Consider the following 18,312-nt stretch of genomic DNA (forward strand, 5'->3'; position numbering starts at 1 on the left):
TGTTGCATTGAGAATTTACTGAACAGTGAAATAAGTTTCTAAAGGTGGTACGCAAGATTAAGCAACAAAGCTGGTATCACTGGACCCAGTTCATCAGTTTCATTGGCTTAATCAAACCAGATAGTTTTAATTGGATTTTGAATAAAAGTGCAATTGATTGTTTGAATTTTATAGTGTTATTATCTTCCCCAGTGTGTTGTGCAAACTGCTGTTCAGAATAATGCTTTCTAAAGAGTAGGGCAGCAGGCCCTGGGGACGAGTTCATGGAGCCAAGTGGGTGGGGGTCTGAGAAAGGTTTGGGAGCTACAGGTCACAGGCATGCTTTATGGGAACAAAGGAGGGGGCCTTCCCAGTGGTGGCTGCTCCCAGACTTTGGAACTCCTTCCCTAGAGAAACCTGACTGGCTCCCTACTTGCTGTCCTCCTTGTTCTAACAGGCTTTAGGGGACTGAATGCTTTCAGTGAAAGGGCTGTTTGTTGGCACCTATCTGTCTTGAGAGACAATAGAGTGCCCTTCTGGGGGTGAAGACAAACCAATGTGTTAGCAGCACCAAAGTGACCACCCTGGGCAGTGTGTGTGTGGAGGTACAGGCTGGGCTGTCCATACGACAAGGCTGATGTGGTCCAAAGGAAAGCAGAGCAAGATGTTTGGCACAAGCTTGGCTGCAGGAGTTGCTGGAAAGAGGCGTGCAAGGCGCCATCTAACCATCTTAGGGACTCTATTCTGGATTTGTGTAGGCTTTACTTGTGAGCCCACAAGGCAGCAGAGGTTTAGGATCAGAGTTTTCTGTCTCCTAGATGGGCTACCTTCCCAGGTTGACAAGCTCCATCTGCCCCTTGGCTACTCTCACCTGGATTAGCCGGCCAGTTGAAGCCATTCCTGGGGTGTGTCCGCTGTCACAGCTTCTAGGAGCCGCAGGTGAGAGCTGAGAGCAGGGTGGGGACCGAAGGGGGACAAACTGCCCAGAAGGAACATGACATGTCCCCCACCAAAGGTACTACTTGTTGTGCGATTGTGCTTCATTGGACGGGTGCCTTTCAGAATCCACCCCGCTCCAATTTTAAGGGAGCGACTTATATTTGGGTATTTTTTTTTCCTCCTCCAGTTTTTTAAAGGTGCGGCTTATATTTGGGTGCGGCTTATGTTTGGGCCAATATGTTACACCCCTGGAATGTCAGCCCTGAGTAAGTTGTGGACTTAGTCAGGGAGAGAGGGTAGGTGGGTAGGTAAATTCTCCACCCCCATGTTGTGAGCTGTTCTTTTATCTGTAAGCTGCCTTGAATCCTTGCCGTGGAGAAAGGCTGGGTATGTATGTATGTATGTATGTATGTATGTATTGAATGAATGAAATAATCTATGCCAATCTAGGACAAAGACGTGGGTGGCATTGTGGGTTAAACTACAGAGCCTAGGACTTGCTGATCAGAAGGTTGGCGGTTTGAATCCCTGCGACGGGGTGAGCTCCTGTTGCTCGGTCCCTGCTCCTGCCAACCTAGCAGTTCGAAAGCATGTCACAGTGCAAGTAGATAAATAGGTACCGCTCTAGCGGGAAGGTAAATGGCGTTTCCGTGCGCTGCTCTGGTTCGCCAGAAGCAGCTTACGCATGCTGGCCACATGACCTGGAAGCTGTACGCCGGCTCCCTCGGCGGCCAATAAAGCGAGATGAGCGCCGCAACCCCAGAGTCGGTCATGACTGGACCTAATGGTTGGGGTCCCTTTACCTTTACCTAGGACAAAGAAGGGATAGGCAAAATGTAACAGACGTTCTTTTGCCTTCTTGCTTCCTTTCAGGTCCAGATGATGAAAGAAACCAACCCCAGGTGGAAGCCCATATTCATTGTGAAACCTGACGGTGGTTGCCAGGGGGACGGAATCTACCTCATTAAAGAGCCCAGCGACATCCAGGTGGCGGGGAGCACCCCTTTACGACCTGCGGTGGTCCAGGAGTACATGTCTAAGCCCTTTCTAATTGACAATCTGAAGTTTGACATCCGCCTTTACGTCCTGCTGAAGTCTCTGGACCCGCTGGAGATCTACATTGCCAAAAACGGGCTCTGCCGGTTCTGCACGGAGCCCTACCAGGAGCCGACCCACAAGAACCTCCACCAGGTCTTTATGCACCTGACCAACTACTCCCTCAACGTCCACAGCGGGAACTTTGTCCACTCAGACAGCGCCAACACGGGCAGCAAACAGACGTTCTCCAGCATCCTGAACAGGTTGTCTTCCAACGGAGTCAACATTGAGGAGCTCACGGATGAAATCATATCCCTGGTCATCAAGACTGTTATTGCCATGGTCCCTAACTTGAAAGTTTACTACCAGTCGGATATTCCTGCCGGAAAACCAGGGCCTTCTTGCTTCCAGGTGAGCCAAGACTTAGACTAGAGGGCATCTGAGGGTGCGTAAGAACATAAGAAATGACCTGCTGGACAGGCCCAAGGGTCCCCTGCCTAGTGTAGCTTCCTGTTCTCATGGTGACCAGCCATATGCCTCAATTGAGAAAGCTGCAAGTAGAATTCGAGCCCTCTCCCTTCCAGTGGTTTCCAGCAACTGGCGTGCACATCACTGCTGCCTCCAACCGTGGAGACAGAACATAGCTGTCATGACTAGTGGACATTGGTGGCCTTGCCTCCTCCATGAATTTGTCCGATCTTCTTTTAAAGCCAGCCAAGGTGGTGGGCATCACTGCCTCCTGTGGAAGTGAGTTCCCCAGTTTAATTCTGTAATGTGAATTTTCTTTGATCTGTCCCAAATGTTCCAAGAAAATCATTTAAGGCAACAGAAGTTCTTGCTGACGTATCCCTCCTCAACAGATACTGCCTTGGTTTGTTCATTCATTTTCAGACTTGTTATTTTTATGCAGACAAGATATAAGAGCATAATCAATTGCCATGATTCAAATCAATACACCCTGTCCACAATCTACCCAGGGCACATGTTTAATGAAATAAGAACCTAGGATGAGCCTGGGGTCACGGCGTTTGGCATGTAGTCCAGAATTCATCTCTCCTTTGTGCATGCATGTACATACATGTGCAGGCAGAAGGTGGCCAGTTGGTTTCCACACTGTAAAATACCAGGAGAAATAAGAGGATGAGACTCTGAAGGGACTGGACCATGTGTGTTGCCTCTGAGCCACAGGTTGCCTACCTGTGATCTATATTGCTCAGACCAGCCTCCCTGAGCATGGTGCCCTCCAGATGCACAGATGCACGAGGACTGGTTGTAGCATGAAACATCTGGTGGCAACAGCAGGATCAAACAGACCTTGCTGGCAGCTGCATTCCTCACCACAGTTGCCCAGATTCCCATTGGAGAAGTGCCATGGCTGGAAGGCATTCGAGAACAACTAGGGCCAGGAAAAGTTATTGAGGAGGGTCTTGCATATGTCCACCACTTCTGAGCTGCAGCCCCCCTCTCCTGGTGTGCTTGAGACAAGATTCAGAGTTGGGACTCCATCCCACACTCTTTTAACCACCCTGTTTTTACTGTTAAAATTGCAGTTCAATTTATTAATCGCTTTCTAAGCTGCTGTCTCAGGGTGATCCGCACATAAGATCATTAAAAAGAGTTAAAAGAACAACAAATACATTTGAAACCCCAACTGGTGGACATCCATGCTAAAGAACCATTTACCCAGCTGGTACAGCCTGTTGGAACATAAGTGTCCTCCGCTGTTTTTAAGAAGGTTCAGATAGCGCTTGTCTGTTGTATGTTTGGTTGTAAGTTGTTTTGCGTTGCCTTGGGCAAGATAAAAGTGACTAAATGAATGAATGAAATAACAGTAATATATCAACAGGAACTCACCATTCCACAGGACAGGGGCAGCCACACTAAAAAGTGCTGCTCCCGGTTGCTGCAGGGAGAGTTCCTCAGATCTTTGGAACTTGCAGGAGAGACTTTACTGCAGGCTGCAAGGATCTGTTGGGTGTATAAGGGATAAGGCAAGTAATCTGGCCCTGAGCTGTATAGGGAGTTATATGTCAGCACTAATACTTTGAACTCAGCCTGGTACTTCTCCAGTTCACAGACTCAAGGGAACAGCAGTGGGTAAAGGCCGCCAGGAGGCTTGGACTGGGTTCCTCATTTCCAAATTGTGGAAATCCACACCAAGGTCATCAAGAGACTCTTCCTCCAGACACAAGGCTGTAGTCTTCTGACTCCCTCCCTCGCCCGGCTTGCTTAAATCAGAAAATACATTCATTTTCTCTTCTGTTTTCTTCTTGTTGTTTTTGCCAGCGAGGGTCAGGATGAGCTGAAATCTCAGTGTCTCCTCTTGACCTTTGCAAAATTGCAGTTCATGCCATCCTGACCAGAAGACAGCTGTGATTATCTGAGCAGGCTGTGTCATTAAAGCCAAGAGGAACTGCCACAGTGACCATTTTCCAATTAGTGTCTCGAAATCTGCAGTCAAAATACTGTACTGTGGAACCCGTCTCGGAGCAGTCTCTCCCCCCGCTCCTTAGCTTCTCCTTCCACCAGGAAATCACCTTGTTGTAACCAACAAGGGTTAGCGGAGTCTGTAACCTGAAGCGTATGTAATCTGAGGTACCACTGTACAGCTATCTTATTTCATTTATTTATTTAACAAAATGTAGGAAGAAAGCTGTTTACTAAAATATATTACAAAAATAATCTTAAACCCACTTACTGCTTTCCATTGATACTACCCAAGATGTGTGTGTGTGTGTGTGTGTGTGTTCTTTAAATGGTACAAATCTGATAATTAACCATATTAGAGTATTTTTTCACATTATGCCAGAATTTCCTCAGCTGGCGCCGTCCTGGTGTTTTTAGGCTCCCAACACCTTCTACTTTGGGTTAATGCTAAGCCACAAACCATCACGGTTTGTTGCTCATGCTAAGAGAAGATTGAGGCAGGAACCACCTGCCCATTCGGGGGGAACCATTGTTAATTACGCGTGATGTGTGAAGGCAGCCATTTTATCCAGCAGAGGCAATGATTCTGTTTAGAGATTAACTGGTTGTTCTGGTTCTGGTTGGGCTGGTTCTGAAAATGCTTAATGTCCAGCATAAGGGAGTTTGGAAATGTCTTTTTTTTAAAAAAATGCTGTTGTCTCTTGTCTCAAGATTTTAGGGTTTGACATTCTTCTGATGAAAAACCTGAAGCCGATATTGATGGAAGTCAATGCTAACCCCAGCATGAGAACTGAACATGAGAAAGAGGTGAGTCCTTCAGCCTCAGCCAGGCTACTTTAGACTCTCTTTTTCTGAAAGGGTGCCACCTTGCTTCCTTCCTCAAAATAATAATAATAATAATTTATTTATTTATTTATTTATTTATTTATTTATTTATTTATTTATACCGCGCCCTCCCCAGCCAAGACCGGGTTCAGGGCGGCTAACACCAGGTAAAACAATTGATTAAAATACAACTTAAAAATAAGATTAAGTACAACATTAATTAAGTACTCCTTTCAGTAGAAACTCAAATCAACAACTTCTTGGGGATGAAAACATCAAATCTTCACCAAGGCCAACTATCCAGACTGGTCCTACGTGGGCCAGAAAAAAAAGCCAGGGAAGTCCCCAAATAGGAGTTCCATCACAAAAGGAGAAAGGACAAAGGAAAGAGGAAAGGGGGGGGGGGAACAAGTTGATTCTAAGCCGAAGGCCAGGCAGAACAACTCTGTCTTACAGGACCTGCGGAAGGAAATCAGATCCCGCAGGGCCCTGGTCTCACGAGACAGAGCGTTCCACCAGGCCGGGGCCAGTGTTGAAAAGGCCCTGGCTCTGGTTGAGGCTAATCTGACTTCCTTAGGGCCTGGGACCTCTAGGGTGTTGCTATTTATGGACCTTAAGGTCCTTCATGGGGCAGACTGGGAGAGGCGGTCCTGTAAGTACGATAACAATAACAAAATTTATTTATACCCCGCCCTCCCCTGCCTGGGCTGGTCTTAAGGCGGCTAACACTGAATATAAATTACCAGTTAATTAAAATACAGCTTAAAATACGGCTTAAAATGCAGCCTCATTTTAATAGTAGCCCATAAATCAAGACCATAAAGGAAAGAAACATCAGATATTCACCCAAGCCAGCTATCCATGCTGCTCCTACATGGGCCAGCAAAAAAGCCAAGGGAAAATTTATATACCAAATCAATCAATCAATCTTTATTACGGCCCAGAGACCCACAAATTGTTACAAAGCAATGCACAATTAATACAGCCTCTCTCCAGGTTAAACAAGCGTTTTGTTCAAAAGATAGGGATCATTGGTTCTTGCAACCTCCGATAAAAACTTTGCCACTGCTAATGTTCTAGCGTTTGTCCGGTCTTCCAATAGGAACCTGACATAGTGAGCCTCTGATTTTCCCAGGAATGGTACCCCCAGCAAGGGTAATATCAGTTCAGCCCTAGCTTGCTCATATTTTGCACAGTGCAGCATTTTGTTGATTTTAAATATTCCTGCGCTTCCATATAACCAGTGGAGCCATTCACTGTAAAACCATGCCATAAAATAAAATTTCAAAACCCTTTGCAGGAAGAGAGGTAAGAGCAGATTGGAGGCAGCAGCTTTTAAAAACTTTTAAAAGCCCGGAGAATATAAATTCCAATTCAAACAATAAATATCCATCCTCTATGGCTTTTGCTTCTGTCTTCCTTCCCCATCATTCTTTTTAAAAAATAAATAAATAAATAAATTGTAACCTCATTGGGACACTGATGTGCAGCTATACTGATCAGAATATAGAACATTTGGGGATTTACTACTGTTAATGTTGGGATTCCTGCTAACTTTGTATTATTTTGAAGTGGTTCAAGGTCTGCTGGATGAAGCAGTGGCGTAGCGTGGGTTGTCAGCACCCGGGGCAAGGCAAGTAATTTGCGCCCCCTAACCCTAACCCCCAGATGTTGCGCCCGGTGCGGCCGGGCCCCCTTGCACCCCCCACGCTACTCCACTGGGATGAAGTCCCACATGTTAAATGCAAACAGTTCCGTGTGCTGGCTCTGGAAAGCTAGCGATGCTTGCGCGAGATCTTGGGTGGCTCTGCGAGATCTTGCAAGAGTATCCCAGAACTGGGCTTTGACTCCCCAGCAAGGCAGAGCTTGAAATCTCTTTTGGTGCCAGGGAAACCCAGCGTGAAAATAACTTTGAAGCTCACTGCCTTGCTTGCAGAATTTCAGCCGGCCAGCCAGCCTGCCTTCAACTGCATATGGTTGAATTCACACAAGTTAAATGCAATCATATTGTACTGCCTGCCGCAGCCATCCCAGCTCCATAAAAGTGTATGAACAAAGCATGCCTGTTCCCAGCACAGAAGTAACCTAAGAATGTCTAATACATAGCAGTGAGTGCGCCTCTGTTGTGTGTTTGTTTTTGTAGGCTGGGAACAAAGCAACACTGTAGACCGTGGCTGGGGAAACTCTGGCCCTCCAGAAGCTATTGGATTCCAGTTCCCATCAGCCTCAGCCTGTTGCATGGCCATTAGGTCAGGGATGAAGGAAGTTGTAGTCCATGAGCATCTGGGAATCCACAGGTTTCCCCATACCCGATATAGGGAGAATTTTGTCATTCATCAGTGTACTCTATTTGAATCCAAGGTTTCTCCAGGAGTCATTGAGTACATCCGAAGCCCTGTAGATGAAGCGGTCAAAGTCTCTGTCATCCGGGACACCCTTCGGTTAGTGGACCCACGCAAGAAAAGAAAGGAAAAGACACTGTAAGTGTGTATTGATTTCATGTCCATTATCAGATGTATGCCTGTTATTCGCAGAAGGGAGTTGCTTTCTCATATTAGAGTTCAGTGACCAGGCAGTCAAAATTCTGCATCAAGAGCAGCTGGATTCTGCAACCTGCACAAATGACCTTCTCTGCAACCTTTGCTGCTTTGCGTAATACATCCCAGTTCCGATTTTAGCAGGCCTTGCACACTGACTTTCAAGCATATCTCTGCAGTCCTAATGGCTAGTAATTTTTAATGGAAACATGAGATTCATTGGGGGTCTGCAGACACCTCCAGTTCTGTTACCCCCTTCCTCCACGCTAGTGTCCCCTAAGGTGTGACATACATACCATAGCTGTCAACCATCCCCTATTTGGCAGGAAAGTCCCTTATCCCAGCACCGTGTCCTGCTGCTGTCCCTTATTGATGATGTCCCTTAAATTTCCTGGGTTTCAAAGGAAGCAGCTCCTCTTCCTCCCTCCCTGCCAGCCAGGGAGGAGGGAGGCTCCAACTCTGTTGCTTGGTTGCGTTGCTCACCCAATAAGGCGTCTAAGAATGACTGGGGGGTGGAGCTTATATGCCTTGTGCCGATCAAATCGGCTGCGTTGCCTGGGAACTCGCCTTTGCTCAGCGCTTCCCAGCGGAGAGGTGACGGTGGTTTTCCTTGCTGCATCCCCTTTGCTGGGTTGCTGCGCTGTGGGAACCACTGCTTGAGGCTTCGTTTGGCTGCTGGCTGGGCTTTCTGCCTTTGGTTTGGAGGGGCTCAGAAGTTGAACATACCTGTGCTCTGAAAATCCCTTATTTTGGCTGCTGATCCCTTATTTTCTAGGCTGCTGGTCCCTTATTTTCAAATCTGTAAGTTGACAGCTCTCATACATACAAAGCTACTGTACATATTATTGCCATGAGCTTTATGTGGGGCTTCAATTGGTCTTAAATGCAGCAGCCAGGTTGCTCACCGGGGCAAGGTGGTTTGAGCATATTACACCAATCCTGCCCCAACTGCACTGGCGGACAGTTTTTGGGCCCAATTCAAAGTTTTGACCTATAAAACCTTAAACAGCTCAGGACTGCAGTACCTCAAGGACTACCTTTGTGCGCATCTTCCATGAGAGGTCCAGAGTGTGGCAACATGAGAAGGGGCCGTTTCTGGGGTGGCTTCATGTTTGTGGAATTTCTCGCCCCAGCGAGGCTTGTCTGGAGCCTTCACTACATACCTTGAGGTGCCAGGAAAAAACAGCTCTATAACTAGGCCTATGGCCTTTAACTACCTGTGGCTTTTAGAAGTGGGTGGGATGTTTTAAATGCATTTTTTTTCTCTCTCTCTCTCTCTGCCTGCCTTGGTCTTGATATATCTATGTGGGGTTGTTTTCACAAGTCATTTCCGAGCACAATTCATAGTGTTGGTGCTGACCTTTAAAGCCCTAAACGGCCTCGGTCTAGTATACCTGAAGGAGCGTCTCCACCCCCATCATTCTGCCCGGACTCTGAGGTCCAGCGCCAAGGGCCTTTTGGCGGTTCCCTCATTGCGAGAAGCAAAGCTACAGGGAACCAGGCAGAGGACCTTCTTGGTAGTGGCTCCCGCCCTGTGGAACGCCCTTCCAGCAGATGTCAAAGCGATAAACAACTACCTGACATTCAGAAGACATCTTAAGGCAGCCCTGTTCAGGGAAGGTTTTAACGTGTGATATTTTACTGTATTTTTGGTTTCTATGGAAGCCGCCCAGAGTGGCTGGGGAGGCCCAGCCAGATGGGTGGGGTATAAATAATAAATTATTATTATTATTATTATTATTATTATTATTATTATTAGGGCAAGATACAGCGACTAACAATGAATGATAATAATAATAATAATAATAATAATAATAATAATAATAATAGCAGCACCTGCTTTTCAGAATGTACCGTTATGTTGTTGCTTGGGAGAAAAGGGATAGGCGAAGGGGCTGGTTCCTTCTGCAACCCTCCATTGAAACGTTTGGCGGAATGAACTCTTATCTGCCACAGCAGCAGCCTTCCTTTGGTCACAATATTGAAATGGCTGTATGGGAGAAGGTATAGAATGTTGGTTTGAAATTCACAGCATGTTATACACTGAAGGAAAATTATTTGAAAAGGATGTACAGGTGGTATTTATCTCCTAGCAGACATGCTAAGATGTATAAATCAAAATCAAATTTGTGCTGGAAATATAAAGAAAATGAAGATATTTTCTACCATATGTGGTGGTCCTGTAAGAGAACAAACGCTTTCTGAGAAATTGTTTATAATGAATGAAAGAAAGTGTTTAAAATAACTTTTAGTAAAAAACTAGAAACTTTTCTTTTAAGATAGTAAAGAAACAACAACAACAACAAAAATTGAATTTTTACTCAATACACTATACCCAGAGGTCTCAGGGAGGTTCACAGAACAAAATCAAAACATAAAATCACAAAATATATAATCAGAATAAAAATAACAACCCAATAACTCCCCCCAAAAACCCACATTTTAATTTCTGAAGAAGCTTGGAAATTTGTTTATGAATGCTGCAACCAAAGCCCAAATTGTATTTGCCCAGAGATGGAAAGAGGAAGCTACTCCAGCCAAGGAAGAGTGCCTGATTAAATTGATGGATTATTCTGAAATGGCAAAATTAATGAGTGCAAAGAAACTAAAAGGAGAGAAAATATTAAGGAGTGGAGAATATTTGTGGAATATGTGAAAAATCGTGGTATGCAACTAAGTGCATTGGTAGGGTCAATTTAAATCAAGCCGTTAAAAGTATTCTCAAGATTAATTGTAGAATAATTGAAAAATGGATTAAAGTGGAAAATGCATGGTTAAAAATTTAAATAAGAGAAGAAACCATAAAAGTGGGGGAAGTGAAATCTGATACGTATTTGTAATGGAAATTCGAGATGGTAAGATCTGTATCTGTAAAATCTTGAAAATGGAAAACGAAACTTATATTAAAGGGCTGCAAATGGCCAGCTCTTTAGACTATTATTTTTTTAAGCATCAGTTTTGCTGTAGAGATTGTTTTGCGGTCCTGCTCCCCTCCTTCCTTGCCTCTCCTTCCACCCATGATACTTTTTCATTATACTCGCTCCAGCTAATATTAGAACCAAGAGTCTTTAGTAATTTGCACTTTCTTTTCTACATATTTCTGACTCTTGAAATCCCGCAGCAACAGATTTGCATACCCGTTCAGTTTGAAGGCCTGACGGCAGGCTGGTGAGGAATTGCTCCTCTCATCCTGGCTAAAATGTGTGAAAATTGCATGTAGACATTACTCCCCTGCTTGGGGCAGGGTGGGGGGAATAAACTCAGCAGCCCTTGTGAAATCCTCAGCAATTCAGAGGCGAGCAGGCACAAAACAGTCTTGGGTAGAACTCAACAGACCATACAAAGTGAAATGTCATCCTTCCAGAAATAGCTGCCAAGAGAAGAATCTCTCTTTCCGGGTGCCCTGCTAAGACAAATTGGTTGCAGGCCAATTACCGTGTATATTTCATGCTGGTGCAGCAAAGCCCACCCCAGCTTGCAGCTTGCCCCCCAGTATCAAACACACGTATGAAGGGTCAAAGTCTGGGTCAAATTCTAGCGTCTCATCTCCCACCATGCCCAGCCAGATACCTCTTCGGAATCTCACAAGCAGGGCATGAGTTCAAGAGCCGCCCCCGTCTGTCCTCCTTAGTGTTAAGGACATAAGCAGAGGTTGCTGGATCAGGCCAGTGGCTCGTCTAATCCAGCCCCTTGTTTTCTCAGTGGCCAACCAGATGCCTCTTCTGGAAAACACGCAGGCATGGCATGAGCCACAGGATTACTCAGCACCCCACCCTCCACTGTGATAAGAATTTTAAGGTCTTAAAAAGGTAAAGGGACCCCAGACCATTAGGTCCAGTCGTGGGCGTTTCTGGGGTTGCGGCGCTCATCTCGCTCTATAGGCCGAGGGAGCCGGCATTTATCCACAGATAGTTTTTCCAGGTCATGTGGCCAGCATGACTAAGCTGCTTCTGGCGAACCAGAGCATTGCACGGAAACTCCGTTTACCTTCCCGCCAGAGCGGTACCTATTTATCTACTTGCACTTTGACGTGCTTTTGAACTGCTAGGTGGGCAGGATTTAAGGTTTTAGATATGTAATAAATGTTCATAAATGCACCAAGCAAACACATACATAAATATATAAACCAGATGTCTGAAAACCCCACAGAAAAAAGTCCTGAACAAATTGACCTCAATTATTTCTCTGCAAAGTCAAAGTGGGAAACCTCCCTATTGTCCTTTTCTTTCACAAATCCTGTCCTAAGGGCACATTTAAGATATGAATAGGATGTGGGCCTGTGACCTGGCCCAGGAACTAAGTATTTATCACTACAAAAGACTGGCCAGGCTCCCCAGGCAATCCAATCTAGTAAGCAGGGTATCCAATCAAGTAACCATGAGTTCCACTGTGGTGAGAGAGGGATAAAAGCCACTGTTGCAGGGAAGGTGAGTACAGGTTAGGTCAGAAAGGACAGTCTAGCAAACTTGGAGGTTCCTCTCTCTCTCTTCCCCAGGACAAGATGAGTTGCATCTCAACACTTCCAACATAAAATCCTGTTGTAGTGTTTCTTTGACCAAAATCTCCTGCCCTGCCCCCCCCAACTGATTTTTCTCTTCTGGGGAATAGATATGGGTTTTAGATTCTGTTTTCCTTGGTCTAATAAAGTCCTGTGGCCTGTGTTGACATTGTAGGCAGTTGATACGCCACTATCCAGTAGGTGAAGCTATCTGTGTGTGGATAGATTTGATTTGCCACTAATTGCCTCCTCAATTAAAACCAATGAAGCATCCGAATGAAAGTAAGGATTTTAAAGATACCACCCTAAAGCTTTTCACAGTCGTGAGAAATTAATGGCTCAGAGAAATTCTGATGCCCTTTATAGAAGCTGCATATTGTTCCCTAGCGATGTTTATCTTTTACATTGAGTTAATAATGCCCTGCTTTGATCTCTCCCCCCCCCCCCGATTGCACCATGCATCTCAATTCTCTCTGAAAGTGCTTCCAGATCTGTCAGGAGCTGCAGTGTGATTTATTTTTGGATCACCAATAAGGGATATAGGAATGAGAACTCGTGCGGAGAAAGTGAATAGGAATTCCCCCCTCCTCCTTGCATAATAGGAGGACTCTGGGTTATCCGACTAGCTGAATGTTGGAAGGTGTAGGGAAGGTAAGCTGTGGAATTCAGGATATAGCGATGGGTCACCAACCTGGACACCTGTGTCGTAAACAAAATCTGCCCCTTTCCCCTTATGGGGTACCCAAGAGCCCATATAGAGTCCTTACATAGGTTCCCTATCGGTAGGAGAAAATAACAGAGGCCAACCAGAGAATATTGAGAAGCAAAGCAGCTAGTAAGCCTGATCTTTATTGATCTGTTGCAACAGGGTCTCCCCTCACACGCAGGAGAGAGGAGGAGGAACGCAGAACAATGGTGCGCAAGGCCTTATATAGACATTTTAAATTCCCCGCCCTGGAGCTCAAGACCACCCCTCCATACATCATACATACATCACAGAAGGGGTGGAGCGAGCTCAAGACCACCACCCCTACATCAAACCTACAGCACAGAAAGGGCGGTCTGCAGCAGAAATCTGAGTGCTTTGTTTACCTCCTGTCTGCCAGGTTACCTGTTTAATGGTCACTTGATTGAATTGCCTGGGGAGCCTGGCCAGTCTTTTGTAATGATAAATACTTAGTTCCTGAGCCAGGTCACAAGCTTACACTCTATTCATATCTTAAATGTGCCCTTAAGACAGGATTTGTGAAGGAAAAGACAATGGGAGGCTTTTCCATTTTCCTCTGACCTTGCAGAGAAAACATTTGCTCAGTTTGGGAATCAAAATGGTTCCAGGTCAGTCTTCCTGTGCTGATCTATGTATGTGCTTGGTTGGTACACTTATGAACATTTAACATATATCTAAGACCTCAAAATTCCTCTAACACACTCCACCATCCCAGGGAAAGATGCGAGATTTTCCCTTCCGAATGAGAAAGCGTCCACTCTCCTGAAAACTCTGTTCCTTCCTGCCATGTGGGTGAGCAATGGGTGGAGTCGCCAGCTCTGCAGGCGCAGCAAACTACCAAATTAAAACGTTGCAAAAGTCGGGTTTAATTGCTGGCAGTTTATTTGGAAGGTGTCTGGCGTGCGTGTACACAGAGGAGAATATGATGCTTCAAGCTAGATTTCTGAGGCTTAAACGGGGGAGGGGAAGGGGTTTTTTGCACCCTTTCCTTCCTTTTTTTTTTTTTTTTTGCCACCAGGCATTCTGCCTGCCTGCCTGCCTGGTGTTTAATTGGAAGCTGCGTGTATCACTTTTGCCTGCATACGCTCCAAACAGCTTTTGAAGTGCCTTTCCCCGTCTTCCCAGGCTCTTTCCCTTCAGCACTAATGATTCTGCTTCCCTGTCGCGTCAAAAGGAAATATTTGAGTCTTGCTTTATTAGCGCTAATTAGCCCAGAGAAAAATGGGGAAAGGCTTTTTCTTCTTCTTCTTTTTCTGTACGAATAATAATAAGAGTAGCTTCTTTGGCCACCCATTTCTGTCACTAAAAATGTTGCACTTCCCTTTTTTTTATTCCACAAGACTTGTGATGAGCGTTTGGAAGTTCCTTGAGTAAGTTTGGAGGCAGTGGGGAGACATATATCAAGGTTGTGGACCCACAGGCCAAATGGGATCTCCTTGTAGCTTCACACTGGGCAGAATAAAGTGTTCCTCCTCCTCCTCTCACAATGCTAGATCTGAAGCTGAATGTTGGAAGTTTCAGGACAGGTAACAGAAAGCCCTTCTTTGTGCAGTGCATAGTTAAACTGTGGAACTCACTTCCACAGGAGGCAGTGATAGCTGCAACCTCCCCTCATCCACTGCCCTATCCTGGTTCTGGTTCACTTTGATATTTGGTCTATGCCTCAGATAGCTTTTAAAGAATTGTTTAATAAATGATAATAATAAAACTTTATTTATATCCCGCCCTCCCCAGCCGAGTAGGCTCAGAGCGGTGAACAACAATAAAAGCAACACAGTTCACATAAAATCACAATCAATCAATTGAAATGCATTCTGAAATCAATTCATTCCAAAATCAATTCAAAATCAAATTAATGGCAACCATTGCACAATAGTTCTTTTTCTTTCTTTTTTCTTAAAGATTTTCTTGATTTACAAAATGTTTGTAATGTCTCTCTCTCTCGTATTCCCCCTCCCCCCATGTAACATTTTTATTGTTATGTACTGAAGTTCTCACCCTGGGCCAGCAGTGGGATACTTTAGATAGTTTTCACTCAGGTCCGCCTATGCAAATAAGGAATTGAAAGTGACGTTCAGTGATTGGATAGTTACAGAAAGTGGTTTCTGTTGCTTTGTAGTTGAGCTCTATATAAGCAGGCTGGCTGAACCCTTCAGTTCAGTTCAGTTCTGGCCTGTGAATAAACAAGAGCTGACTGAAGAATCGCTATGTCGTCTGATATGTTCACCCACAACTTAACATTTACAAATCAGTTTCATTTGTTGAGACATTAGGAAGAAAAGGGGAAAAGAGGTGTGTGTGTGGGGGGGTGCTAGAGTTCTTTGAGGATGACTGAAGGAGGGGGTCAGACTGTGCCTTGGCCAAAGGCCTGGTGAAACAGCTCTGTCTTGCAGGCCCTGCGGAAAGATGTGGTTTATCAATGCCTGCCAGCTATGATGGTGAATTAGAACCTCCATTGTCGGAAGCAATCTACCTCTAAGTAGCAATTGCTTGGAGGCAAAGAGCGATGGTGGCTCCTGCCGGCATCTACCTGCTTGATGTAGCTGGCTCATGGCCGTTGGAAATAAGATGCTGGATTAGATCAGCACTGGGTTTCCTTTGGCAAGGCTTTTCCTTGGCCTCAGCAGAGGAATATCTTGGAATCAGAATTTGTGCTGGGAATGTAGCCTTGTTCCATTTGCCTCTGGAGCCTGTTTGATTAGAAAAGTATTCTGTGCAGAGGGGGAGAAGCCCCCGCCTCCATGTCTCCTCCTGCAAATCCCGCCCTCTCCCGCAAATTCTGCCTTCATCTCTTTTCACAGCAAGAAACGCTCAAAGGAGGAAGAATAAACGAGTAGTGGATGTTTCTTCTGCATTAAGGGGAGGCTTCCCCTCCCCGCCCCCCCGCCCCATTTACACAGTTAAGGCGATAATGCTGTCCCTGCCTCTTACATTTCAAGCATAATTTATTCCTTAGTTCTCAGCCTTGGATATGCAGCAACATTTTGCAGTTAATGAACCGTATTACCTCGGGGCTCCCAGTGCCGTGATCAGGCTGGCTCTGCCTGGCTCCACTCCCCGAAACTGGTGTTGCTGTTTTCTCTGCCGCAGAATATAGTTTGATCAGAATAAGGCCTGGCAGAGCAGCCCAGACCACCATACTGGCACTTCCTTCATTACAGGGGGTTGGATTAGATAACCCTTGGGGTTCCTTCCAAGTCCATAATTCTGTGGTTCCCACCTTTCTGGCAGGATGATTTAATCCAGCCTTTGCCAGCCCAGTGGTCCCCCCTCCAGCAGTTTCAGGCTACAGCTTCTGTCAGCTACAGCATCTTACAGTTGTTGGGGTAGCACTGCACACCTCCTCTCTTTCAGCAGAGAGTTCTTGTCCCTTCATTCTCAGATAAAGCACTCAGAATTTGCCTGCATCAATTTTATCTGTTGCAGATGCAGAACAGCTTTTCTTCTTCTCTCTAGAGCTTGTAAGCTTCCCATGAATCTGAATGTTGGGAGATTCAGGACAGAGAAAGCAAAGCACTTCTTCGTTCAGGGCATCGTTAAACTGCAGATCTTGCTCCCAAGGGAGGCGATGATGGCTGCCAACAAGGATAGCTTTAAGGAGGATTGGACTATGGCTTGCGGCTGGCGCTGTGGGTTAAACCACAGAGCCTAGGACTTGCTGATCAGAAGGTCGGCGGTTCAAATCCCCACAACGGGGTGAGCTCCCATTGCTCAGTCCCTGCTCCTGCCAACCTAGCAGTTCAAAAGCGCATCAAAGTGCAAGTAGATAAATAGGTACCTCTCCGGTGGGAAGGTAAACGGCGTTTCTGTGCGCTGCTCTGGTTCTCCAGAAGTGGCTTAGTCATGCTGGCCACATGACCTGGAAGCTGTACGCCGGCTCCCTCAGCCAGTAAAGCGAGATGAGCGCTGCAACCCCAGAGTCGGCCACGACTGGACCTAATGGTCAGGGGTCCCTTTACCTTTACTAGCCGTGATGGCTGTGCTCTTCCTTCACAGTTTGAGGCAGCCATTTTTCTGAATACCAGTTGCTGGAAAACAGCTTTGGTTGGAGGTTTTTAAGCAGAGGTTGGATGAGCATCTTTGAGGCGGAATTCTTTAGCTGTGATTCCAACATTGCAGCAGGTTAGACCAGATGTTTATTAGGATTATGATGATGATGATGATTAAATTTTATTTATACCCCGCCCTCCCCAGCCAAGACTAGGCTCAGGGCAGCTAACACTAGGTATAAAAACAATTGATTGAAATACAACTTAAAAACAAGATTAAAACACAACATTAAAATGCAGCCTCATTTCAGTAGGAACTTTTTTGGGGATGAAAACGTCAAGTCTTCACCAAGGCCAGCTATCCAGACTGGTCCTACGTGGGCCAGAAAAAAGCCAGGGAAGTCCCCAAATAGGAGTTCCATCACAGAAGGAGAAAGGAAAAAGGAAAGAGGGGGAGGGATCAAGTTGATTCCAAGCCAAAGGCCAGGCGGAACAACTCTGTCTTACAGAAAGAAATCAGATCCTGCAGGGCCCTGGTCTCATGAGGCAGAGCGTTCCACCAGGCCGGGGCCAGTGTTGAAAAGGCCCTGGCTGTGGTTGAGGCTAATCTAACTTCCTTAGGGCCCGGGACCTTAGGGTGTTGCTATTGATGATGGTGGTGATGAAGATGAAGATTAAATTTGTATGCCACCCTTCATCTGAAGATCACAGGCTGGTTCACAACTTAATACAAAAAGAAAACACAGAGTACATAGCATGGCACCTCCTGAGCCTTTGAACCCTTTTGTGCTTACCACATTGATCTCTGCATAACGGGAAAACACCCCCCCAGGCTTGAGTTCTTCATTCTTATGTGAGAGCCAGGACAACAATGACTTTCCCATCGGTTCCCCTGCATGACAATCATCCTTCAGGTGTGAATTTAGCAACTTCTCCAGTTTTTCATTACCTCCACTTTGCAAGCAGCTTTAAAGGCCCCAAGAAATACCATCATCAGAGGCAGCTGTCGAGGCTGCCTGGAGATTAGAGTGAGACCCTCTTCCATTAAGTATAAATTAACTTAATCACCAGGTATGGGAGATAAAGCAGCGTAAGCATGCATTCCCCAAAGCGTTTGTCAAAATTAAAATTCTATTTTAAAAACTCTGCTTGTCTTTTAAACAACTTGGTGCTTTTCTCCCCTGCAACCCGATCAAATAATAGATTATATATGGCTGCATTTTATTTTTATTTTTGCAGAATTGGAGTGGTGGGAAACTGGATGCATCTGGAGCAATAAAGTGCAGGGATTACTTTATTTCGTAAAATCTATGCACTGCTTGATGTGCACCAAAAAGTATACAGTGTGCAGTC

At 45.5% G+C, this 18,312-nt stretch overlaps 1 protein-coding gene across 1 annotated transcript in view; it reads left to right on the forward strand.

The window, feature by feature from the left end:
* Positions 1–18,312, forward strand: part of TTLL11 (tubulin tyrosine ligase like 11) — a 62,645-nt gene that overhangs the window by 27,037 nt on the left and 17,296 nt on the right. The window contains exons 4-6 of the mRNA XM_081896432.1: positions 1,792–2,367; positions 5,095–5,190; positions 7,570–7,688. Of these exons, the coding sequence (XP_081752558.1) occupies positions 1,792–2,367; positions 5,095–5,190; positions 7,570–7,688 (791 nt within the window). The remainder of the gene's footprint in view (positions 1–1,791; positions 2,368–5,094; positions 5,191–7,569; positions 7,689–18,312) is intronic.

Source organism: Podarcis melisellensis, assembly GCF_964234715.1.
Source record: "Podarcis melisellensis genome assembly, chromosome: Z".
Classification (NCBI taxonomy): Eukaryota; Metazoa; Chordata; class Lepidosauria; order Squamata; family Lacertidae; genus Podarcis; species Podarcis melisellensis.